This window comes from Vitis riparia, chromosome 13 (assembly GCF_004353265.1).
Source record: "Vitis riparia cultivar Riparia Gloire de Montpellier isolate 1030 chromosome 13, EGFV_Vit.rip_1.0, whole genome shotgun sequence".
In the NCBI taxonomy this organism is placed as follows: Eukaryota; Viridiplantae; Streptophyta; class Magnoliopsida; order Vitales; family Vitaceae; genus Vitis; species Vitis riparia.
The window spans coordinates 2,759,524-2,783,307 of NC_048443.1; the positions used below are offsets into that span (position 1 = coordinate 2,759,524).

At 34.2% G+C, this 23,784-nt stretch overlaps 3 protein-coding genes across 5 annotated transcripts; 2 read left to right on the top strand and 1 right to left on the bottom strand.

The window, feature by feature from the left end:
• Window positions 1-2,879: 2,879 nt before the first annotated feature.
• On the bottom strand, window positions 2,880-5,285 carry LOC117928715 (tetraketide alpha-pyrone reductase 1-like). Of its 3 annotated transcripts, XR_004653641.1 has the most exons (4): window positions 5,193-5,285; window positions 4,908-4,991; window positions 3,731-3,900; window positions 2,880-2,907 (listed from the first exon to the last, which is right to left on the bottom strand). XR_004653641.1 is itself a non-coding variant. In XM_034848708.1 (3 exons), exons 1-3 carry the CDS (start codon window positions 5,002-5,004, stop codon window positions 3,343-3,345), a joined length of 288 nt encoding a protein of 95 aa, XP_034704599.1. In that variant the 5' UTR covers window positions 5,005-5,083; the 3' UTR covers window positions 2,933-3,342. The 3 variants fall into 3 exon arrangements, 2 of the variants coding, with proteins under 2 accessions (XP_034704599.1, XP_034704600.1); XM_034848708.1 differs by lacking the exons at window positions 2,880-2,907; window positions 5,193-5,285 and adding an exon at window positions 2,933-3,363 and having other exon boundaries at window positions 4,908-5,083; XM_034848709.1 differs by lacking the exons at window positions 2,880-2,907; window positions 5,193-5,285 and adding an exon at window positions 2,933-3,478 and having other exon boundaries at window positions 4,908-5,082.
• LOC117928714 (cinnamoyl-CoA reductase 1-like) lies at window positions 5,259-10,087 on the top strand. Its single transcript, XM_034848707.1, is given in 6 exon segments — window positions 5,259-5,461; window positions 6,471-6,640; window positions 6,962-7,153; window positions 7,779-7,941; window positions 9,328-9,516; window positions 9,760-10,087. Coding segments are annotated over 6 exon segments (921 nt in total). The 5' UTR covers window positions 5,259-5,343; the 3' UTR covers window positions 9,849-10,087.
• On the top strand, window positions 9,845-13,344 carry LOC117928713 (cinnamoyl-CoA reductase 1-like). The gene is made up of 7 exons (XM_034848706.1): window positions 9,845-9,907; window positions 10,818-10,969; window positions 11,075-11,244; window positions 11,322-11,513; window positions 11,792-11,954; window positions 12,558-12,744; window positions 13,005-13,344. The coding sequence occupies exons 1-7, from the start codon at window positions 9,903-9,905 to the stop codon at window positions 13,147-13,149; spliced, it is 1,014 nt and encodes a 337-aa protein (XP_034704597.1). The 5' UTR covers window positions 9,845-9,902; the 3' UTR covers window positions 13,150-13,344.
• Window positions 13,345-23,784: the final 10,440 nt, after the last annotated feature.

Sequence of the window (23,784 nt, forward strand, 5' to 3'; positions counted from 1 at the left end):
CTCTAGTTTTGGAAAAATAAAAATAAAAACATCGAAGACTTGGAGGAATATCAACTATAAAAAGGGGGTTAATTTTTTTTTTTTAATAGTTAGAAGTGTTTTTCTACAAATAATTATGTATTTTGAAATTTTTTTAAAATGTAGATTATCACTGTGAGCTCATATTTGATGCACATTTTATTTAAAACCACATTTTTTTCAATATATTACTTATGATCAAAAACATTTTTAAAACACTTCTTTTGGTTTGTATCTAAATGCTAACCTATATTCTTTTGTTTGATGCTTTAAATAATTTTGATTAAATAAAATTATAATTATATTGGTGGAGGGGCTAATTAACTTTGCTTTAAGTGAGAAAGATTGAGATAAGATTAAGGTGGTCCACCACTAAAAATAAATAAAATTAAATAAATAGTAGGAGAGGAATTGATAGAGATAAAATTAAATAAAATTAAATAAAGATAGAGCCATGTAGTGGGTCGGAAAAAAAAAGAGTGAAAATTAAGGTGGAGTTTTTGAGGTTTGAGGTGATGTTAGAACACCTTTTAAGTAATCACTTTGAGTATAAGATAGTTTTTCCAAAGTTGGAACCATGTAGTGGGTCTGAAAAGAAAAATGTGGAAATTAAGATGGAATTTTTTAGGTTTGAAGTGATGTTACAACACATTCCAAGCAATTACCTTGAATATAAGATGATTTTTCTAAAGTTTAAGTTATGTAGTGGGTCCCAAAAGAAAAATGTGAAAATTAATTAAGATGGAATTTTTGAGGTTTAAGGTGATGTTATGATAGCTTCTAAGTAATTATCTTAAATATGTAAAATCGGGTTAAAAAAATAGAACCAAAACAAAAAAAATGATATTTAAGTACAAATAAATAAGAATTAAGTACAAATAAATAAAATCTAGATCAAATAACAAGCAAGTGAAACTATTTTTATCATATGATCGTGTCTTATTTGCCACCACTTTTTTGTATGACATCGAAAAATTACTTTTCTAATACCATAATATCCACCTAATTTATAATTTTTGAAGTGGCCAATGTCATTCCATGAGTGCAACCGATAGCCTTCTTTAATGAAAAATCCTTAATTAATCCTAATATAATTTGCTTATTTATAGTCCATTGTTATTCACTATAAAGAGTTAAAAAGCAATTTTGAGTGCATTTAGTAATGATTCTAAAAAATATTTCTAATTTTTGTAATATTTGAAAGATAAAATTTTCAAATGCGAAAAATACTAAAAACCCATTTAGCAATGATTTTAGGAAGCGCTTTTAACATTTCTAATACTTAAAATTTTTTTATCATTTAAGTGTTAGAAAAATTAAAAATATTTTTAAAAATCACTATTAAAAGTGCGTTTAATAGTGATTCTAAAAAGTGTTTTGAGTTTTTTTAACAATTAAAATTTTTTATTTTTCAAGCATTAGAAATATTAAAAATACTTCTCAAAATCACTACCAAATACATTTTTAAGAATCACTGCAAAGTATACTTTTCGTATATAAAAGTTTAATCTAATGAATTGTGAATGGGACCTTGGATTCCCATGATGTCTTTAGCAATACAATTTAAGAGTGGTAGGTTCCACAAAATGGAAAATATGGAAAAAGGACATAAAATTGGTTCCGGGCAAGTGGAGCCCTTGTAAACAATTATCAGTGCAACCTGAGAAACAATTATTGAGATTCTTTTACAAAATACAACAAATTTTTAAATTAATTTTTTTTAAAAATATTATTTAAAAAATATTTTCAAATCTCTTCTAATTTGTAGCATATAAAAATCCAAATCCAAATTTCGTATCTATATTTTATTGGCATGGATTATATAACATCAAAAGACAATTTTAGAGATAAAAAATTGATATTATAAATAGTAAATCCTAAATACCACTTTAATTCCAATAATGTTTTCTACCAATGTAACGTCTTAATGGTCGTTAGGGTGAAAAGGAATATGACTTTGGATTTCAAATAATTTTTCGCCAATTTTAATGCCATAGTGGTGGGTCTAGAAGAAAATAAAAAAAAAATGGAAATTAAAAAGTAATATAGACACCATTTTTGACCTTGCCTTGATTCCAAATTTTGAGTCAATTTCAAGGCCCTAGTAATTTTAGATACAGGATTTATATTGTTTATAAATTCTCATCCCAACCACCAACTTTAATGTGTAACAATTATTGTATCTTGGACAATTATGTTAATTTCGTCCCAACTACCGACTTTAAAGTTTAGCAATTATTGTACTTTGGACAGCTATGTTGGTGGGACCATGTCAACCTTATCCCAATTCCCAACCACCAATTTTAAAGTGAAACAATTATTGTATTTTGGACAATTATGTTAGTTTCGTCATGTTATTTTCATCCCAACCACCCACTTTAAAGTTTAGCAATTATTGTACTTTGGACAGCTATGTCGATGGGACCATGTCAACCTCATCCCAACCCATCTTAATTACTTAACTCTTAAGTTTTGCAATTAAAGTTTAGAAAATTATTTAAAATTTTCTATTGCTTTTTATTTTATTTTATTCTAAACCTTAATTTTATTAAAATCGATATAATTAATGACTAAATAAATTGGTTTTCATAAAATTTATATATTTTTATTTGATAAAAAGTAAATTTCTAATTTTATTTTAAACATATTCAAAAAAGGGAAATGAGAAAAAAAAAAAAAAAAAAAAGGGATCGTCATGATTTTTGAAATTTATTTTTAAAAACTATTTTTTAATCTTTAACTTTAAATAAAATTTTAAAAATATGATAATTTATATTTTCTTTTCATTTTTAAAAATCGATAAAAACAAAAAAGAATTCTTAAATCCATCACTAGTTTTTTTAAAAAATATGATAATTTATATTACGTGCCACTGTTGAGAAATTTGGTCTGCAATGAACACATTAGGAGAAAATGAAGTAGCAATTGGAAAGATTTGAACCAAAACACTCCCCCTACACATGGAGCGCTATGCAATTGTTTACTTTGAAATTGGAAAAAATATTTAGTCCAATGAAAAGTTACCTCTACTTTGATCATGGAGGTTTAGACCACAGAAACAACCAACACAAGCTAGCTATATTACAAATAAAGTGGTCCTACAAACTAAAAGAGTATAACTTCATGGAGATTTTATATTAGAGCAACTGAACAACACAAGCTAAATCCTTGACACAAAAAAATGCATTCACAAATTATAAAAGTAAAATCTTTTGAGGATTGAGTGGCTGAAGCTCATCTTCCCCACTACTTTTGAGGCAGAAGTCCTAGAATTTGAACCTTTGAAAGATCTGAACTGACAGACTTAGAAGGTGCCAAAGGGAGCTAACTATGCTTAACAGGCTTCTGCTTCAAGTCAGCAAGAAAAAGCTCTCTGAGTGAGATAAATCATATAGCCAAGATCGTGCTTAGTGAATGGACATTCAGATTTTGCTATCTCTGCTAAGAGGAGGTCCTATCCCTTCATTTGAAGCCAAGATGCAGATTCAGTTTCCATGATAATTTACAATTTTGTAGAATGATTTTGTGTAATAGAAAAACACTGGATGATAGTCGGTTTTGGTGGATTTCTAGATGAAGACATGATGCGTTGCAACTCTGTGGTCCCATAACTCCGAAATGAATGTTCAAACAAAAGCCAATAACAAAAACTTGGATAACATATCTACATATTAAATTTACAACAAAGCAAAAGAAGTGATGTAGGATGAACCTGTGGATTAGAGAGAGTGTGACAAAATGGAGATGCTGTGTGGAAAACACCTTCACATCCATCGACCATAGAATCAAAAGATCCTTCTTCAGGGAAGTCAGCTTTAAACAAATGAAGCCTTTCTTTAGCCCCATCAAGTGCTAGTAAGCGTTCTGTCTTTGTTGGATCATCTGAGGCATTGATCAATAGAACAAATAAATTGTACAGAAAATCAATGAGAAAAAGGGCCTGTTAATCATGCAGAAAGTTTAATGGTGCATGTTTCCAAGAAATATAATGAGAAAAAGGGCGTGTAAAGAACTATTTCATGAAAGAGCGCTGAAGCAAAGTTTATGACTTGTATACATGATTCATAAAAGCCATTGATCAAAAGCCAAAATGAACCCAAGCTCTCATTCATAGTCATTACAAACCAGTATCAAAACTACTAAAATCGTAAAATTGTCATGTTGTTGTGAGTCCCACATCAAAAAATATGCCTTCAAGGTCCTTCCCTTGAGAATTCTCCAAAAAATTTAGCCAAATCACTATGTCACATGCATTTTCAATTTGGTGGCTGCAATTAAATCCTAAAAATCATAAAAACAATGAATTGTTGACAGATCAAAATCAAGACTAATCATTTAAATTTGAATCATGGGTCATTCATGATTTGGTCAAAAGACTTAAAACACAGAAACCGTCTCATTTACATCGCTTCAGCTTTACTTTCTTGGCATCAAAGCATTATCCATTAAAGTTGGGATTATACAGAGAAGTTTACAATTATAAAAGTAATTAACACTTGGGTTCTGTATGTGATTAAAATTTTGAATCAAGGTTTTCATCATGTGGTAAAAAAACTCCAAGCACAAAATCCCCCTCCTTTACTTCGCCTTTTCCTTCATATTCTTAGATCAAAATAGGAATTGCACTGTGAAAAATTGAAATTCGAACTAAATTAACAATAGTTAATGCCTTTTTACTATGGTTGGGTGCTGAAATGGCGACAAAAAGAAAAGAAGCTAAATATTGAATCTTGGGTTATTCATTATTCGGGTCAGAAGACTCAAAAACATGGAAACTAACCCCCTCTTTACCGCAATTTTCCAGGTTTTCTGGGCGGCCAAACAGAGGGTATTTGATATAGATAGACAAGACAGAAACATGGGAATTATAGGAGAGATTGAATACAAACCTGGGTCGCGAACTGAAGCATTGACGGTGTAGCCACGTTGGAGCCGGAGCTTGACTAGCCAAGAAACTATGTACCCAGAAGCCCCTGTAACGCACATGAAATTAATATTGGAGTCTAGTTAACATACTAATCATATTTATTCTTACACTCCTTGAGAGGGTCACATTAAGTAATATTTAACTTAAAAAATCAACCCGTCCTGAAGCCAAAGCCCAAAGCGAGGTATGGGAAACCAAGCCCGGCCTGGCGTCTCTCAAATTCTTCTCTCTTAAGTCCAAAAGATACCTGTCTGAAGCCCGAAATTTCAGGTTGGGCCGGGCGGGCGGGTGGATGTCAAATATGATATATTTCTCCATGAATTACAGTGGAATCTGAGAAAGGTGGTGTGTGAGTGACTACAATTTGATAGACTACAAAGAGAGTGACTGAGTGAGAGATGAGCGGGCAAGGCAAGGTGGCTTGCGTGACTGGAGCTTCTGGGTACATAGCCTCATGGCTGGTGAAGCTCCTGCTCCAACGCGGTTACATCGTCAAAGCCACAGTTCGAGACCCAAGTCAGTTCTTTTCCCAATTACAAAACTTCATACTTACAACGCTGCTCATTCTCAAACCCCACTTGCTATTATCCCCAATTTTCTTCTTTCTTTATTGTTTCAGTGGTTTTCAGCATAATGTTAGTTTTATGCATGTGGGTGGGCCGTTATTTAGCAGTTTGAAGCTTAGATTGAGTGGTATTTTGATGGGTCTTTGTCCTTTTTCCTTTTTCAGAAGTTTAATCTATGATTGAGATTCAATGTTCACTACTCAGTTCTTTGTGTTGTCCTATTTTTCTTGGAATGATGCTCTCTATATGGTTGTGCAGGACAAATTGATAAAGTTTATGCTGTTAAAAATGATTTCAGACTCTTTCAGAATCAATTCATCTCAGATTCGCCATGTGTTCCTTCTTAATTACTACTATTATTGTAAAAAATTTTGCATTTAAATTTAAGGCTTCTTTGATCAAATGATATTACAAGACACTAAGGAGGTCTCAAAAACAAAAGGAAAGAAAAGGATTTTCCTTTAGCCATACCAAATTGTTTTTGAGCCAAAAACTCTGAATATGAGGCTTTGTTCTTTTTGGAAGCCTATTCTTGAAAGTGTTTTCATACAAACGAACCAAACTAGCCATATATTCTGATTACTGTTTTGCTTCCCTAGGAAAAGATCAACAAATTTTTGTACAATTGTTCTGACTTTATCACAAGCTTTTTTTGTTCTACAGACAAGACAAGAAGACAGTTTAGGCCTTCATTATGTTTCTTTACTTTTCTTCGGTTTCCTCCTGAATAAATGGTCCAAAAGCTCATAATTGCAGTTGAGAAAATTGCTTCATCCATTTTACTTCAATCCTCATTCTTCTAAGAAGAGCATAATTGAACTTCTTAATACTCTAGGCATGCTTCCATTTGGGCGTTTTTTCTATTACATAATATATATTCTTATCAAGATAAAGTTTTTTGTAAGCTTTCTTCTTCATATTTCCATTTAACATGCAAGTGCTGCTTATATATGCCACAGATGATCCAAAGAAGACAGAACACTTGCTTGCACTTGAAGGTGCTAAAGAAAGGCTTCATTTGTTCAAAGCAAACTTACTTTAAGAATGATCCTTTGATTCTGTGGTTGATGGATGTGATGGAGTATTTCATACAGCATCTCCAGTGGTACTGATTGTTGATGACCCCCAGGTTTATCCTACATTGTTTCCATCCATATGATGTAAAATATATTATCGTCTATATTCTTTTCCAATCAATTACTGATCTTGAAATTACTAACTAATCATAAATCATTACTTTGCATGATTCTTTTTTCTGTATGTGGTCTTGTAAACTGATCCAATGGTAGTGAATGCCGATTTCATTAAACCAATACAATGGAGGAAAATATTTAGGATCCATATAATGTGACTTATGTTGCTTCTGTACATAATTATTAGCTTTTTACCAGCTTAGCTTCATTGGACTACTTATGTGGAGACTTGTTTTATCTGTTTCTCCGTGTTTCAGGCACAACTAATTGACCCAGCACTGAAAGGAACAATGAATGTTCTAAGATCTTGTGCCAAAGTTCCATCTGTCAAAAGAGTGGTTGTAACATCATCTATGGCTTCAGTCCCATTCAATGGGAAACCTCTAGCTCCTGATGTGCTAGTTGATGAGAGTTGGTTTTCAGATCCAGTTTTCTGTGAGAAATCAAAGGTGCTTATATGAGATGATTTATCATCACATATTTCCATGTTCTTGTTCGTGGCTTTACAAAATGTTTCCTTTTTATGGCTTTCACTTCTTTGACCCTGCAGAAGTAGCTGCCAATTAGTTATGCCTTCTTGTTTTTACACTTCTCCTACTAGCCAGCTTAGGGTTAAATAACACGATGGGAATGGGAGGGGTAAATAACTCTCCCTGTATTTTGCTAAGCCTCCCATTAGACTAAATAACCCTTCCATGTATGTCTATTATTTCACTAATACAGTGTTGGTAGATGTCTGATCTATATGGTCCCATTCCTCAAACAAGAAATTGAATGAGAACTCTAATTTGGATATTGTATGAATGGGATGGATGTTAATCTCTGATTGTCTTACTGTCCAGTAAACATGATGGGCACAGAAACAAGGGTTGACAAAACGTAGGTCCATTTTTTCTAGGGATATAGGGATGGAAACTGTTGTGGCATATCTAATTAGTTTTAATGTGTGTATCTCTGCACAGCTTCCTATTGATTTTGCTCAGTGTTTATAAGTTCATTGCATGTTCTCTATGTTCCATTATCTACTGGAAATGCTTCTCACTATATGTTTTCAAACATATTGGTTTCTACTAGCTATGGTATATGCCTTCAAAGACACTAGCTGAGGAAGCTGCTTGGAAGTTTGCAAAAGAGAATGGGATTGACATGGTTACAATACATCCAGGGTGGGTGATTGGTTCTCTCTTACAGTCTACTCTTAATCTAAGTGTGGAGGAAGTTCTGAAGCTACTAAAAGGTAATCTTCAGCAATTGATGAGAATCTCCTTTTTATGTTTATCTTTCTACTTCAATATCAATACATGCTTCACTTCAATATTGAGTCAACTCTATCCAACAGCCTTCCAAATGGAAACCCAGAAAATTAAATCGAAACGTATCAATAAACTGTCACAATACTTCCACAGTTCCGCATGAAAGGACTACATATGCATTTTAATATATGCTGCCTGATTTTCTAACATTAAAAAATTGTTCTCTCCTCTGGTCATTATGATTATGTCATTGAGATACTCACTTAGGGAATTTGCGTTTGAGATTAGGCATAGATATATTTTATTTTGGCTTCCTAAGCCCATCTGGTTTGAAGGACCCCTGCACTGTGAAAGGACTCAAAACATGTGTATGTAATTACTATCCTAAACTTAAGGTATATTTGAATGCAAATTCAAGCTAAGGGCAAGAACTTCTCAAATAACCCATTAATGCTTCTGATCCACCCCAATATAAATGATTACTGTGGATCAACAAACTTAATTAACATAAAGTGGGGATTCCCTGCATCCAACCCCCTTGCAAACAAGTTGCTCATGTTCACTTGATCAGTATTTTTAAAAACTTCTAGTAACTTTTTTTTTTTTTCTGAGTATTTTAAAGGTCTTAAGATTTTTTAAACATTTAGAATCATTTCTTGTGGCTTTATGGGGAAATGTAATGTTACTTTATTCACAACTCTTATAATAATCAGTACTACTTTAACTGTATAGCCAAAATTATTTCTTTCCTTCCTAGCCAACTGCTATTGGCTTATGGCCTCTGCTGCCTCCGACTGACATCCCCTGTCTCTTGCTTGAATTATTAGGGGGTTGCCATTAGGTTGAGATTTGATAAAAAAAAAAACCTGTGCCTTGATGGTTGCACTTTGATTCATGGATCCAGCCTGACGTAATTGGGATAATGCTTGCCGGTAGTTGTTTTGTTCAATGCTTGCAAAACTGCAGTAGTTTGTCATGCTGCTTTGGAACTATTTGATCTTTCCTATGAAATAAGAAAGGCATTTTGTACAGAATAGTGTTGTCTTTTGTAATTTCCAACATTAAATAACACTATAAATAGAAGTGTTTTGCTAATCACGATTGCATCACCTTCTAAGCCCTTCTTTTTAAGGCAAACAGTCAAGGTCAAGATGTGTGCTTCAAAAATTTCTATCCGTATACTTTTGAGATTGTGCCAAAAACTGGTGGTGGATTCTCTTTCTGTGAATCAGTTGATAATGACTATAAATAAATGAATGGAAAAACTTAAGATTATCACCGAGCAGATTGCACATAAACTTAAATAGGCAACAAAAACTGATACTTTGAGTACACTTGTGTTGCAAGTGTCTGAAATGTGTTTGTTGCAGGAGATACATTTCCCAATAAAACTCATCAATGGGTTGATGTTAGAGATGTTGCCATGGCACATATTCAAGCATATGAGCTTCCAGCAGCTAGTGGCAGATACTGTTTAGTAGGGAGCGTTTTGCACTGTTCTGAGACAATGAAGATTTTGTACAAGCTCTACCCTGCTTTAAACCTACCTGAGAAGCAAGGTTTTATTGTTTGCAGGGGTGTTATTTCATTACTGCCCTTTGAGATCAATATTGCAGCTTACACATGTTACTTCTTTTTGTTTATTTTTTATTTTATTATTATTTTTTTATTTTTTGATAGGCTAATAAATGTTACTTCAGGTCCAGCTCCTGAGAGTTTTCTTTTCTTCAGTATCAACCATTTCATTGATTAAGAAATTCTGAGATGAACTGAGGGATGTGTTTTTGTTTGATTTGTGGCAGATGTGCAGACAACAAAACTTATGAACCGAACTATATGGTGTCCCAGGAGAAAACTAAAAGTTTGGGCATCAACTTCACTCTGGAGGTGAGCCTGAAGGACACTGTGGAAAGCTTGAGGCAGAAGAACTTTGTCGATTTCTGACATGCGGTATGGCCATGCAAATTAGTGTGTTGGAGACATATATCTTCTTATATGTTCATTGTAACCTATTCCAAGGACATGCCTAGATGAACCGTCTAGTTTCAACTTATGTTTGTGGACTATGCAAAGCCCAGATGAACCCAGAAATTGATTGATCATGATTTTAGCAGTTGATTGGCATTGAAAGATGATAGAAGCAGAAAAGGAGACTGGTTATGGATTTTTCTTCAATATGAGTTTATACCAGAATTCACAGATACTGAATTTATGTTCTAATGTTGTGGTAGAATATAAAATAAATGATGTCGATAGAGGTGGAAGGCTGAGGACTTGAGGTCAAGTTTAATATGAAGTTTGTTTGTTCAAAGTCCAACTCAACCCAAATATATTTCTCTAAATCCACAATGAAATCGGGTTAAGCTTGAATTCACAGGTACTGTAACTTTTCTGATTTCCTGCAATCGGCACCTTGAAATTTGTTTTCTCTCTTTTGTATGTGTGTGTTTAGAGAGGAAGAAGATGAAGGAAAGAAAATAAAAAAAAATAAAAAGCAAATAGGGTTAAAGTTTTGAATGAAAGAGTGTGAAAAGATTGAAGAGAAAAGTATTGTGGTTATTTCATATGTAAAAATTATTTTTAAAAGTAGAAAAATTCCCATTTTTACGTGGTGGAATGAAAATCAAGGGAAAGAGCAAGGGGATCAGGAAGGTGACAGTGACCAAGCCGCCATGGAGGTTGAAACGCTGACGTATTCTCATACGCCTGCAGTTTACTTTTGAAGCCACCAAGGAGGTTTAAACGCTGACGTATTCTCATACGCCTGCAGTTTACTTTTGAGCTCTAATACATGTCATTCCCTCTCTATATTAATCTCTATATATAAATTAAGCACCAAGTTTAAAAGTGTGTAACATAGATTTGAAGGTGAAAGTGAGGAATCAAGAGAGATGACTAGTGGAGAAGGAAAGGTGGTCTGCGTGACTGGAGCTTCTGGGTTCATAGCTTCTTGGTTGGTGAAGCTCTTGCTCCAACGCGATTACACTGTCAAAGCAACAGTTCGTGACCCAAGTCGGTTCTCTATCTCAACTCTCAACCTTCAAGGGCATTTTGACCTATATATGCTTCCATTTAACTCGCTAGTTGTGCTTACATATATATGTATATATGCTACAGATGATCCAAAGAAGACACAACACTTGCTTTCACTTGATGGAGCTAAGGAAAGGCTTCATTTATTCAAAGCAGACTTATTGGAAGAAGGGTCTTTTGATTCTGTAGTTGATGGATGTGATGGAGTTTTTCATACTGCATCCCCATTTGCAATGGATGTCGTTAACCCCCAGGTTCATCCTAAACCACTTCCATTTCTATACTTAAAATGGAGCTAACTTCTATTTCTCTTTTCTTTTCTTGCGTTCAGGCAGAATTGATTGACCCTGCATTGAAGGGAACCATCAATGTCCTAAGGTCCTGCGCAAAATTTCCATCTGTGAAAAGAGTGGTCGTAACATCGTCTATGGCTTCGGTTGTATTCACTGGAAAACCTCTCACTTCTGAGGTGCTAATCGACGAGAGTTGGTTTTCAGATCCAGTGTTATGCAAGGAATCGAAGGTTTGCATCTGAGCTTATTTCTTATCACATACCATCTCTTTTGCATGTTTTATAAAATATTTTACCAGTTTTTCCACTGGAAGTACTAGAAATATGAGAGGGTATCTATCAAATCATCAATTTGTTTTGTTTTTTCACCTCATATTTCATTCTAACTCTAATATGTGCTTTGTGTGCACAAGCCTTCGAATGTGTTGGCAAGTTCTTGTATTGATTAGTCGTTGCACTGCATTCTGAAACCATTTCTAACTGAATGTTATTATTGGAGTTTTTGATAGCTATGGTACGTGCTTTCAAAGACCTTAGCTGAGGAGGCTGCTTGGAAGTTTTCAAAAGAGAATGGGATTGACATGGTCACGATAAATCCAGCATGGGTGATTGGTCCTCTCATACAGCCTACTCTTAATTTAAGTGCAGAGCTGGTTCTGAACCTCATAAATGGTACTCTTCAGCAACTGATGAAAATGTGTTTTATGTTCTGTTTCTTGTTTCTCTACTTGAATATAAGTACATGCTTAGTGTCAATATTGGATCAACTCCATCCGAGAGTCCTCAAAATTTAAACATGGAGTTCTAAGTCCAAATAAGTGGTCATCTAGATACTAAATTGGAAAATATTTCATGTGTTATCTGATAAGATAGTTTTTTTGTTTAGCCTCATAAGCCAATAAGGACTGAAAATGACTGTAGAATTCCGCGATAGCGTATGGCTGAGGGAAAGAACATCTACATACACTCATCAATCCCTCTGAGCAAACCCAAAATAAATGGCTGATTATCAAATTCTTAGATCAGCTGGATCCAAACCCATTAATCTTGGCAATAATTCTTAGAGGACTAACAACAGTTTAAGGGTTGTTCGTTAATGATCTAGAACCTTCATGGTCTACACTTCAATCCATACCAATGGTGTTATCCACTAATGAATCACTTGACAGCGTCCGAGAAAAATGAATGAAAAAACATTAGAATATCAACAAGCAGATTGCATACTTCATATCAAGCTACTGAATTCTTCTGATGCAAGCTTTTGAAATGTTGCAGGAGCTCAAACATTTCCCAATAGATCATACCGGTTGGTTGATGTTAGAGATGTTGCCAATGCACACATTCAAGCATATGAGATCCCAGAAGCTAGTGGAAGATACTGCTTGGTAGAGAGTGATTTACACTGTTCCGAGACACTGAAGATTTTGCACAAGCTCTACCCTGATTTACCCCTACCTGAAAAGTAAGTTTCCATTTGTTATTGCTAGTACTCGTTAGTGTCATCATTAGAAGCAAGTGAGATCAATACGATATTACTTCTTATTGTTCCATTGGATTCATTGAAGAGTACTTGCCATCTTGTTTCCCTTTAAATAATTATGTCTTGGTATCATGTATAAATTAAGACCTAAAACCCAAGTTGACTTGTTTGAGATATCAGCACTTGTTTCTCTGGCTGAGCAAAAAGTTCTGAGATGGATTCATGTGTTTCATTTTTGGCAGATGCGCTGATGACAAACCTTATGCACCATCCTTCCGCGTATCCCAGGAGAAAGCAAAGAGCTTAGGAATTCACTTCACTCCTCTGGAGGTGAGCCTGAAGGATACAGTTGAAAGCTTGAAGGAGAAGAACTTTGTCAGTTTCTGACTCATGGAATTTACTGCTAGCCATGCAAATAAATCATAAACTAATGGTGTTTTCCTGCTAATTCTATAGTTATGAACCCATGATTTGCTGGCTTTTGGGGCTTTTATCTTGTAATATTTGATTTTAAGCATTTCTTATACTAGAAATTGGTATCTGGATCACAAGTTTCCCAATTCAAGTTTTCTATTTGTACTAGAATGAAGTAAAACTCAATCACACTTAGGGAGGGGGAATTAGTCCAAGTGGATTATGAGGGTCCAAGAATGGAATCAGTTGATGGAAGTGGTAGAATATGTTGAACAAAATTATATATACTACGGTAAGACACAAAACCGAAAATTTCTTCATATTAATAATTAAAAGACACAGGAGAAAGCAAAGACTTTAGGCATTCACTTCACTCCTCTGGAGGTGAGCCTGAAGAATACAGTTGAAAGCTTGAAGGAGAAGAACTTTGTCAGCTTCTGACTCATGGAATTTACTGCTAGCCATGCAAATAAATCATAAACTAATGGTGCTTTTGTGCTAATTTTATCATTATGAACCTCATTGCACCTATGATTTGCAGGATTTTGGGGCCTTTATGTTTCAACATTTGACTGTAAGCACTTCTTATGCTAGAAATTGGTATCTGGATCACCTATAGGTTTCCCAGTTCAAGTTTCCTATTTGTACTAGAATAAGGTTGAAGGGGGAATTAAAGTGGATTAGAAGGGTCCAAGAATGGAATCAGTTGATGGAAGTGGTAGAATATACTGAACAAAATTATACTATAGTAAGACACGAAACCTAAAATTTCATCATATTAATAATTAAAGGACACAGGAAACAATAGGCTTGTGTTTTTGAGCATCAACCCCATTATTTCTCTGGCTATGTTGCTGCAGAACTGGGTATAAGGAGGCATATTCCAATCATCCAAGGACACTGGGTGTGACTTCACCAACAAAGCTCATAGCTGATACAAGCAAACCATGTAAACTTAAACATGTTACTTCATTGAATGAGTGCTAGGCTTCAGTATGATGTAAGCTGTTCTATAACAATGGCATGTCTGTGCTGTTGTCAACCTATTGCCCCCACTCTTAGGATCTGAAATAATTTATACAATAATGGGTTAGATTAATTTTCCATCAAAGTGCTAATGATCTGAAAGTGTTTCAGTTATCAGGGTTCAAGAATTTTTTGCAGTTTCATTTCTATTATTTGTTGCCTAAAGTTGTGGTGAGACATGAAAATCTTAAGATTGACTGAACAGTTCTCAACCACTGGGCTCTACTCACTCAACAAAACCAGGATCATAAGATTCATAACCAGTCAGGTTGGCTGCATGCCCCCTGTTTCACCATCCAGCTCTATCTATGCACATATTTCATGTTTGAAGCACAAGAAGCTGAACCTCCATTTGTTTTTGGAATGTTTGAATCATTCATTTCCGTGGAGTTTTCTTTTATCGGTATCAGCCCACCATGCCAAGAGACAACTTAGCAAGCTGAAAGCTGTTTGAAAATTTGTTCGACACCTGTACCAGGTGGTACAAAGCTGCCTGGGAAGTGAGACTCGGTATGAGAAAAGCCAATGTTCTTGATTATGTCATATGAAACAGAACAGTAAGCTCTTCCTTTGAAATCATAAGCAGTGAGGTGGCATGGTCCATGAACTTGATTCTGTGATCGACCAGTTGGTTGTCTTTTTAACTCTCCACTGCATTTAGGATTTACCATTAGCTCTTTGTTCTTATTGAGTTTTGAGATGAGCCCACATGTCTTTGTTCTTTGATACATGCTGTCAGAGCAGATGAGTAAGCTTCAGAATATTAGTTTACAAACCAATGGGAGCAATGGAATTGGAACAGGACACAAACTTCAAAACATTAAAAATCCTTGATGCAGATAAGGGCATTTATATGTACACATATGGATCAGAAAATAAAATCCATCCTTTAGCAACCTAAAAACTCCAAAGAAATTTCAGATATGCAAAATTTTGATCAATTAAAGTCAAAAGCATTTCATGTTCAGAGCAGGTGGGAAATTCTGGTCCCAGTATTGCCAAGCTGGCTTTCCTTATTCATGATTACAGCAGCAGCATAGCAGTGAATTCGATTCAATATTGTTTATCTTATAGGTTTGAGGTATCCGGACACAAAAGTTAAAACAAGATCTTCCAGGCCATGAAGATGAGGTATTTTCCTCCTCCAAGGAAGTACTAGTCGATATTCTTGTTCTGAATCATACCTGCTTTAATTAATGTTTTCCTTCTTTTCCTATTCTGGAAAGGTTTTTGCTGTTGATTGGAATCCAGTGGTAGGGACAGGGTACTCAAGTTATGGATGGGTTGATGGCTGAAGGAGAAGCAGATGTATGAAATGAAGATTGACATGGTTCTTTCACAACATGATGGACCTGGGAGGCACTCAACTTCTGCCTACAGTTAAGAGTCTACCATAGGTGTAACTTAAAGTTGTGCACAAAGTGCTGATGTTATGAGGGATCGAGGGGGGTTTATGGAGCAGTCCCCATTTCAGACTATTGCAGGGATTCTATCAATTGGTTCAAGTGTTCTGCAACATTGGGACACCTATAGCATCTAGATAATCCTGCAATTCTGGAGAAAACCCTTCTGATTTGCTCTATACCCACTCGTCGAGAAAAGTAGAAACCTTATTCAGTTGTAATAATTTTATTATTTAGATTGAATCATATTCATTAGGTTTGTAGATCAGGAAAAAGTGTCATGGCTTTGAATGTTTCTCTTTGATAATAGCCCATTGTATTGATTCTCAGAGTTTGCAGCATGACAGTCGAATGAAATTACTGAAATGTAGCAGTCATGGGTATACTATATGAAAATTTTTAAATAGAGCGACTTGTTTGACTTTACATAGTTTGCTTGCTTCAGTTGTGGACCTTGTAGCTAATATCACACCAGCATCCTTTGATGGTTGGAATATCCTTGCACAGATGTTATCATTTTTTTTTTCTTCAGCTCTGTTTTCTTTGGTTCTTCCTTTCTCGGTCAAGCCAAACAATTTGGTGATTCTTCTTTTCTTCGTCAACCCATCAGGAGGCAGCATCTCATGCATCCTAGTATTGGGTTCCTCCCTCTCCTTCCACTCTACGGAAAAACGATATCATTGCTTAGTTTGGGCTTCTCTGTTTCTTTTGATCGTTTTGAAAAGCATCATGGGAAGATATACAAAAAATGTGTTGTGCTGAATTATCCCCATCTCTACTAGCCAAAACATGTTCATTCACAATCGTAAATATCAAGGTACTTAAGCAGCCGGTAAGGCATCTCTTGACAATGATGTGAGAGGTAGAGACAAGAAACATACCTGGATTCAAGAGAAGTGTTGTTTCTTCTTTTACATTAGACAACATTTATTTGGTCTAAACTTGAAGGTGGATTGTTAGAATCTGAGCTCTTGGAAAGACATAACAGAAGTACATTTAGAAATCTAAAAGAAGTCTAGAGACCTGTTGCTACTTGTGAATCATGAATATAAAATAAACTATGGTAGTCATTTTTTCCAATCATTAAAAAAATACTTGAATTAATAAAGCAATCGTAATATAATATATTCAAGAATTATGTGGACTATTTTCCATTAAAATAATTTGACAATGTTATATATTTATGTATAAAGATAATGTTACATGCATTACACATAAAATGAAGATAAATTAAGGGTGATGCAAGTAAACATATATCGATAAAGTTCTTTTACATTCATGAATTCCAAGAGTAATAAAATCAATGTTTAGAAAGTAAAATCAAACAATAATTTAGCTGACTTATTTACAAAAACATTGTCACATTCAATACTCAAGAAACTCAGATAATATTGGAATACGACGACTCAAAGATCTTCACGCTCAATTACTAGGGAAAGTATAATCATGTTAAAATGAGGAGAGTAGATAAATAAGGATATTACTACACTATACTATTTTTCCTTTCATCCAAGTTTTTTCAACTCAATTTTACTAATAAAGTCTTTAACGAGATAGTCGTAATAGTCCAAAAGCATTAAAAGAATAATGTTTTTTTGTTTTCACTAGGATTTTTACCACATGATTTTTTTAGTAAGATTTTAATGAGACATATTATAAGAATAATTGGCATCCTAATATAATTATTTATGGTAGTTTGTGGACGGCAAAATTATCATCATGCTTGCACTATTACTATGTTGGTATTAGCTTTAGTTTATAAATAAGGGTTTATGTGATAATAAAGAGACCAAAATAATTAAGTTATTCTTTCACTTTAAGTTCTCTTCTTTTTTAATTTTTATGCATTTTTATTAAAAAAATTCCTTTTTTCACTTTAACGCTTAATTATCACATTTATAATTTTTGTTTTATTTAACAATTATGTTTTAATTGTCAAGAATATACATTTTCTTTATTTGAGAATGGAAGACAACTTGATTTATTGTTACACAAGTTTTTTTGAAATATTATTAAAATATGATAGCTTCTAAAATTTTATGGTGTATATAAATATATACAAATAAGTTTAAAAAAATTGTTTTTGACAATTAAATTCCTAGAGAAAACCCACAAGGGAGAACTATTTTGAAGGATTATTTAAAAAAAAAAAAAACTATTTTCATAAACATTGCCAAACAAGCACAAACTTTCTTGATCATTTAGAGTAATCTTGAATTCAATAAAATCTATCTACCCACAATCGAAATGAGGGAAACAAAATGTTAATTAGCTTGCAAATTTTTACAGTTGTGGAAAAAAAAAATCTTTGGGTGGCTAATCTTTATTGAAAAATTAAGTACCAGACAAAAGTTCATCAATATAAAAAATTGAATTATATGAAGTAGACATTTTGTCTTTATTTTCAATATATAATGTAAAATAAATATTTGAAAATGCCTATGGACAATTGTTCCATAACTTTGAAAAATTCAATCACAAGAATTATTTAATGTACCTATTTGTCAGAGATATGAGGAGGTTTGGACAATAGTACTACAACCTAAGATATTCAAATGAGGTAATATTGTGCTTCATCTTTGTCAATTTCTACAACCAAAACCTATTTTGCTAATAATTAATACGAAGGTATTCAACTATGGAATATTTATCGAAGTTTTAAGGTCGTGCTTCAACTCTAGACCGACATCCCTTGCATCTTGAATTTTTACCATATTTTCCAATTTTGATATGTAAAGTTTTGGAGAATATGACAAGTCTTTTAACTCTTTCATTTTCAAACCATTGTTTTTGCTTATAATGAAATTAGATGATAGTTGCAAATCTTTTAGTTTGTCAATTTCTAAAGACATTTCTTCTAATAGACTTGTAACAATAATATCAAGATATCAAAGGTTAATTAGATTCCCAAAGTTAATAGTGTTGAGCTTTGTGGAGCCTAGTTTTGTGTTGATCCAGTTTGACGATTTGACTTGAATAATATTACGTGGTTTTTTAATGGGAGATTTACTGAGTCTTAGTCCATAGAGCGAAGGCTTGGGCCGATTAGCCCATTGTGGAGAGCCACCTTTTGTAATTAGGGTTTTTTAATGTGGTGTGGTTGCCGTGTTATATATAAAGAGAAATATTGTAGCCCTGATTAGAGATGTACTCTATATTCTTCCCTGATAATAGTGAAATTCCTGCAACTCCGTGGACATAGGCAAATTGCCGAACCACGTAAATACTGTCTTGTGCGTGTAATTGTTTTCTCTTTGGCGTGTGTTTTCTCTATTTTTTTCGTTTCTCACAAGTTGGGAATTTGGATTGATTCCCTTCAAACTGGTATCAGAGCCTAGGGTTAGGTTTGAATGGGAGCAATGGTAGAGGAAGTAGGAAAGGTGTCTGGAATAGAAAAGTTTGATGGCACAGACTTTGCGTATTGGAGAATGCAGATTGAAGATTATCTATATGAGAGGAAATTGCATTTGCCTCTTTTGGGGACAAAACCTGAGAGTATGAAGGCTGAGGAATGGACGCTTCTTAACAAACAGGTTCTAGGAGTTATTAGGTTAACTCTGTCTAAGTCTGTGGCACACAATGTTGTAAAGGAGAAGATCACAGCAAATCTGATGAAGGCTTTGTCTGGTATGTATGAAAAGCTATCCACAAACAATAAGGTGCATTTGATGAAGAAATTGTTCAATTTGAAGATGGCAAAGAATGTATTAGTAGCACAACATCTGAATGAATTTAATGCAATCACAAATCAATTGTCGTCTATAGAAATTGATTTTGATGATGAGATTCGTGCTCTGATCGTCTTGGCTTTTTTGCCAAATAGTTGAGAAGCAATGAAGATGGTAGTAAGCAATTCTACGGGAAAGGAAAAGTTCAAGTACAATGATATACAAGATTTAATTCTAGCTGAGGAGATTCGCCGAAGAAATGCAGGCGAAACCTCAGGATCTGGTTCTGCCTTAAACCTTGAGAGAAGAGGCAGAGGTAATGACAAAAATTCAAACCGGGGTAGATCAAAATCCATAAATTCTAATTGAAACAGAAGCAAATCTAGATCAGGCCAACAAGTACAATGCTGGAACTGTGGGAAAACAGGTCACTTTAGAAGGCAATGCAAAAGTCCTAAGAAGAAGAATGAAGATGATTATGCTAATGCTGTAACAGAAGAAGTACATGATGCATTACTTCTTGCAGTAGACAGTCCACTTGATGATTAGGTTTTGGATTCAGGAGTTTTGTTTCATACCACTCCACACCGAGAAATCATACAGAATTATGTTACAGGTCATTTTGGTAAGGTGTATTTGGCTGATGGTTCAGCCTTGGATGTTGTGGGTCTAGGAGACGTTCGGATATCGTTGTCCAATGGGTTTGTTTGTTTACTGGAGAAGGTTCGACATATTCCTGACTTGAAGAGGAATCTGATTTCTGTTGGACAACTTAATGATGAAGGACATGCAATACTATTTGTTGGTGGTACTTGGAAGGTTACAAAGGAAGCTAGGGTATTGGCTTGTGGAAAGAAGATTGGTACTCTGTATATGACCTCATGTCCAAGAGACACAATTGCAGTTGTTGATGCAAGTACTGATACAAGTCTATAGCACCGCAGACTTGGTCACATGAGTGAGAAAGGGATGAAGATGTTGTTGTCAAAAGGAAAACTACCAGAATTGAAGTCCATTGATTTTGACATGTGTGAAAGTTGCATCTTAGGAAAGCAAAAAAAAAGAGCTTCTTGAAAACTAGCAGGACACCGAAGGCTAAAAAATTGGAACTAGTATAGACTAATTTGTGGGGGCCTTCTTTGGTTGCATTCCTTGGAGGTTCAAGGTACTACATCACTTTTATTGATGACTCAAGCAGAAAGGTATGGATTTATTTTCTAAAAAAGAAATATGATGTATTTGAAACTTTTAAGAAGTAGAAGGCCATGGTTGAGACAGAAACAGGTTTGAAAGTAAAATATTTGAGTGCATAGATGGAGGGTTCAGTGAGTATTGTGTTGCTTAGGGAATTAGGATGGAGAAGACCATTCCTAGGACACCACAACAGAATGGTGTGGCTGAGCGCATGAACAGAACTCTCAATGAGCGTGCTAGAAGTATGAGGTTGCATGCTGGACTACCAAAAACTTTTTGAGCTGATGTTGTTAGCACTGCAGCTTACCTAATAAACCAAGGACCATCAATTCCCATGGAGTTCACACTTCCTGAGGAGGTTTGGAGTGGTAAAGAGGTAAATTTTTCACATTTAAAAGTTTTTAGTTGTGTTTCTTATGTTCATATTGATTCTGATGCTCATATTAAACTTGATGCAAAGTTTAAGATATGTTTTTTCATTGGCTATGGTGATGAGAAATTTGGCTATAGGTTTTGGGATGAACAAAACAGGAAAATCATCAGAAATAGAAATGTGATATTTAATGATCAGGTTATGTACAAGGATAGGTCAACTGTAGTGTCGGATGTTATAGAGATAGATCAAAAGAAATCTGAGTTTGTCAACTTAGATGAATTGACTGAAAGTACTGTCCAAAAAGGGAGCGAAGAAGATAAGGAGAATGTAAATTCACAGGTAGATCTGAGTACACCTGTAGATGAAGTTCGCAGATCTTCTAGGAACATTAGACCTCCACAGCGTTATTCACCTGTTTTAAATTATCTCTTGTTGACTGATGGTGGTGAGCCAGAGTGTTATGATGAAGCCTTGCAAGATGAGAAGTCAAGTAAGTGGGAGTTAGCCATGAAGGATGAGATGGATTCCTTGTTGGGGAATTAGACATGGGAACTAACTGAATTGCTAGTAGGAAAGAAGGCTTTGCACAATAAGTGAGTATATAGAATAAAGAATGAGCATGATGGTAGCAAACGTTACAAGGACAGATTAGTTGTTAAAGGGTTCCAGCAGAAGGAGGGCATTGACTACACAAAGATATTTTCTCCAGTTGTGAAGATGTCAACAATCTGACTTGTACTGGGAATGATGGCTGTAGAAAACTTACATCTTGAGCAGTTAGATGTGAAGACAACATTCCTTCATGGTGACTTGGAGGAAGACCTTTACATGATTCAGCCAGAAGGGTTCATTGTTCAGGGACAAGAGAATCTAGTCTGCAAACTGAGAAAGAGCTTGTATGACCTTAAACAAGCTCCTAGACAATGGTACAAAAAGTTTGACAGTTTTATGCATAGAATTGGGTTTAAGAGATGTGAAGTTGATCACTGTTGCTATGTTAAGTCTTTTAACAATTCTTACATCATATTACTATTGTATGTAGATGATATGCTTATTGCATGGTCTGACATTGAGAAGATTAATAATCTGAAGAAGCAATTGTCTAAACAGTTTGCAATGAAGGATTTGGGAGCTGCAAAGCAAATCCTTGGTATGAAAATCATTAGAGACAAGGCTAATGGTACATTGAAGCTTTCACAATCAGAGTATGTGAAGAAAATTCTTAGCAGGTTCAACATGAATGAAGCTAAACCAGTGAGCACACTCTTGGGTAATCATTTCAAACTAAGCAAAGAACAGTCACCGAAGACAGAAGAAGAAAGGGACCATATGAGCAAAGTGCCCTATGCCTCAACTATTGGCAGCTTGATGTATGCTATAGTGTGTACAAGACCAGACATTGTACATGCAGTGGGAGTTGTGAGCAGATTCATGAATAGGCCTGGAAAGCAGGATTGAGAGGCAATCAAGTGGATTCTAAGATATCTAAAGGGTTTATTAGATACATGTTTTTGCTTCACAGGTGCAAGTTTGAAACTGTAGGGTTATGTAGATGCTGATTTTGCTGGTGATATTAATAGTAGAAAGAGTACTACTGGGTTTGTTTTTACTCTAGGTGGTATAGCTATATCATGGGCTTCAAATCTACAGAAGATTGTTAATTTGTCTACTACAGAAGTTGAGTATGTTGCAGCAACTGAAACTGGAAATGAGATGATTTGGCTACATGGTTTCCTAGATGAATTGGGCAAGAAGCAAGAGATGGGCATTCTACACAGTGACAGTTAGAGTGCAATTTTTCTTGCCAAATTTTTAATTAGTTTTATTTATATTTAAGTCCAATTAGCAATGAATTCAATGCAAGAAGAAGAAAAAAAAAAGCTCATCATTATTATTTTGAAGTGGATTAAGATTTTAAATTTTTGCAAGTGGATTTGCTTGACTAACCTTTTAAATTAATCAAATTTAATAAGTTGAAAATAGATTACCTTACTTAATCTTTTATTAAATTAATCTTGACGTTGGAGAAGACAACAGTGCAAGTTGGGGATGGGTCGCACTCATTCCACTCCTATTTCATTTATTTAAAATAATTCTTATCCTGGTCCCATTAAAAAAACTAGATGGGATGAGATAGGGTGGGGCGGGTATACCGATTTCTTATACCTTGGCTTTAACTTTTAAAAAAATAATAATAATTTTTTTTAAATTTAAATTATATCAAAATAAATATATTTTATAAATAATTAAAATATTATAATTTTGCTATAACTTATTTTATTAAAAATAGGAAAATAAAAGTTAAATTAAATTAATATTTTAAATTAATTTTATCTATAATCAAGGTAGTGTAAGTAGGACTAGGTAATACCCAAACCCATCCCAAATTTGCTTTAGGTTTTTTTTTTAAAAAAAATCTCAAATCTACTCCTAATTCGTTTATTTAAATTTCAAATCTGTCGTGTTAGAGACAAGTAAAAAAAAAAAAAAAAAAACCATCTTATTGTCATCCCAAATTGACAAAAAGCTTGTCGACCATAATTATAAAAAACAAAAAAGTCAAGCTAATTTTATAAGCTAGTTTTACTAAATCGAGTTTAATGAATTCTAAGTGGATGCCCTTACCTAATCTTTTAATTTAATCTTCATATTTATAAGAACCAAACTGGCCATAATTATAAAATAAAAAAGATGACAGGCTAATTTCTATTGTCTAATATTATTAACTCAAATTTAATAAATTGCAAGTAAGTTGTGTTAAGTCTTATCTAACATTTGAATTAATCTTGATATAACCAACAACTTTGCCAACCATAGGTCCATAATTATAAAGAGAATCTTAAGCTTGAAAAATGCATCGGTCATAAAATATTGAAAATAAAAATAATATGCTTTGAAAGTACAAAAATAAATAAATAATGACATGCACATGGGCCAGTCT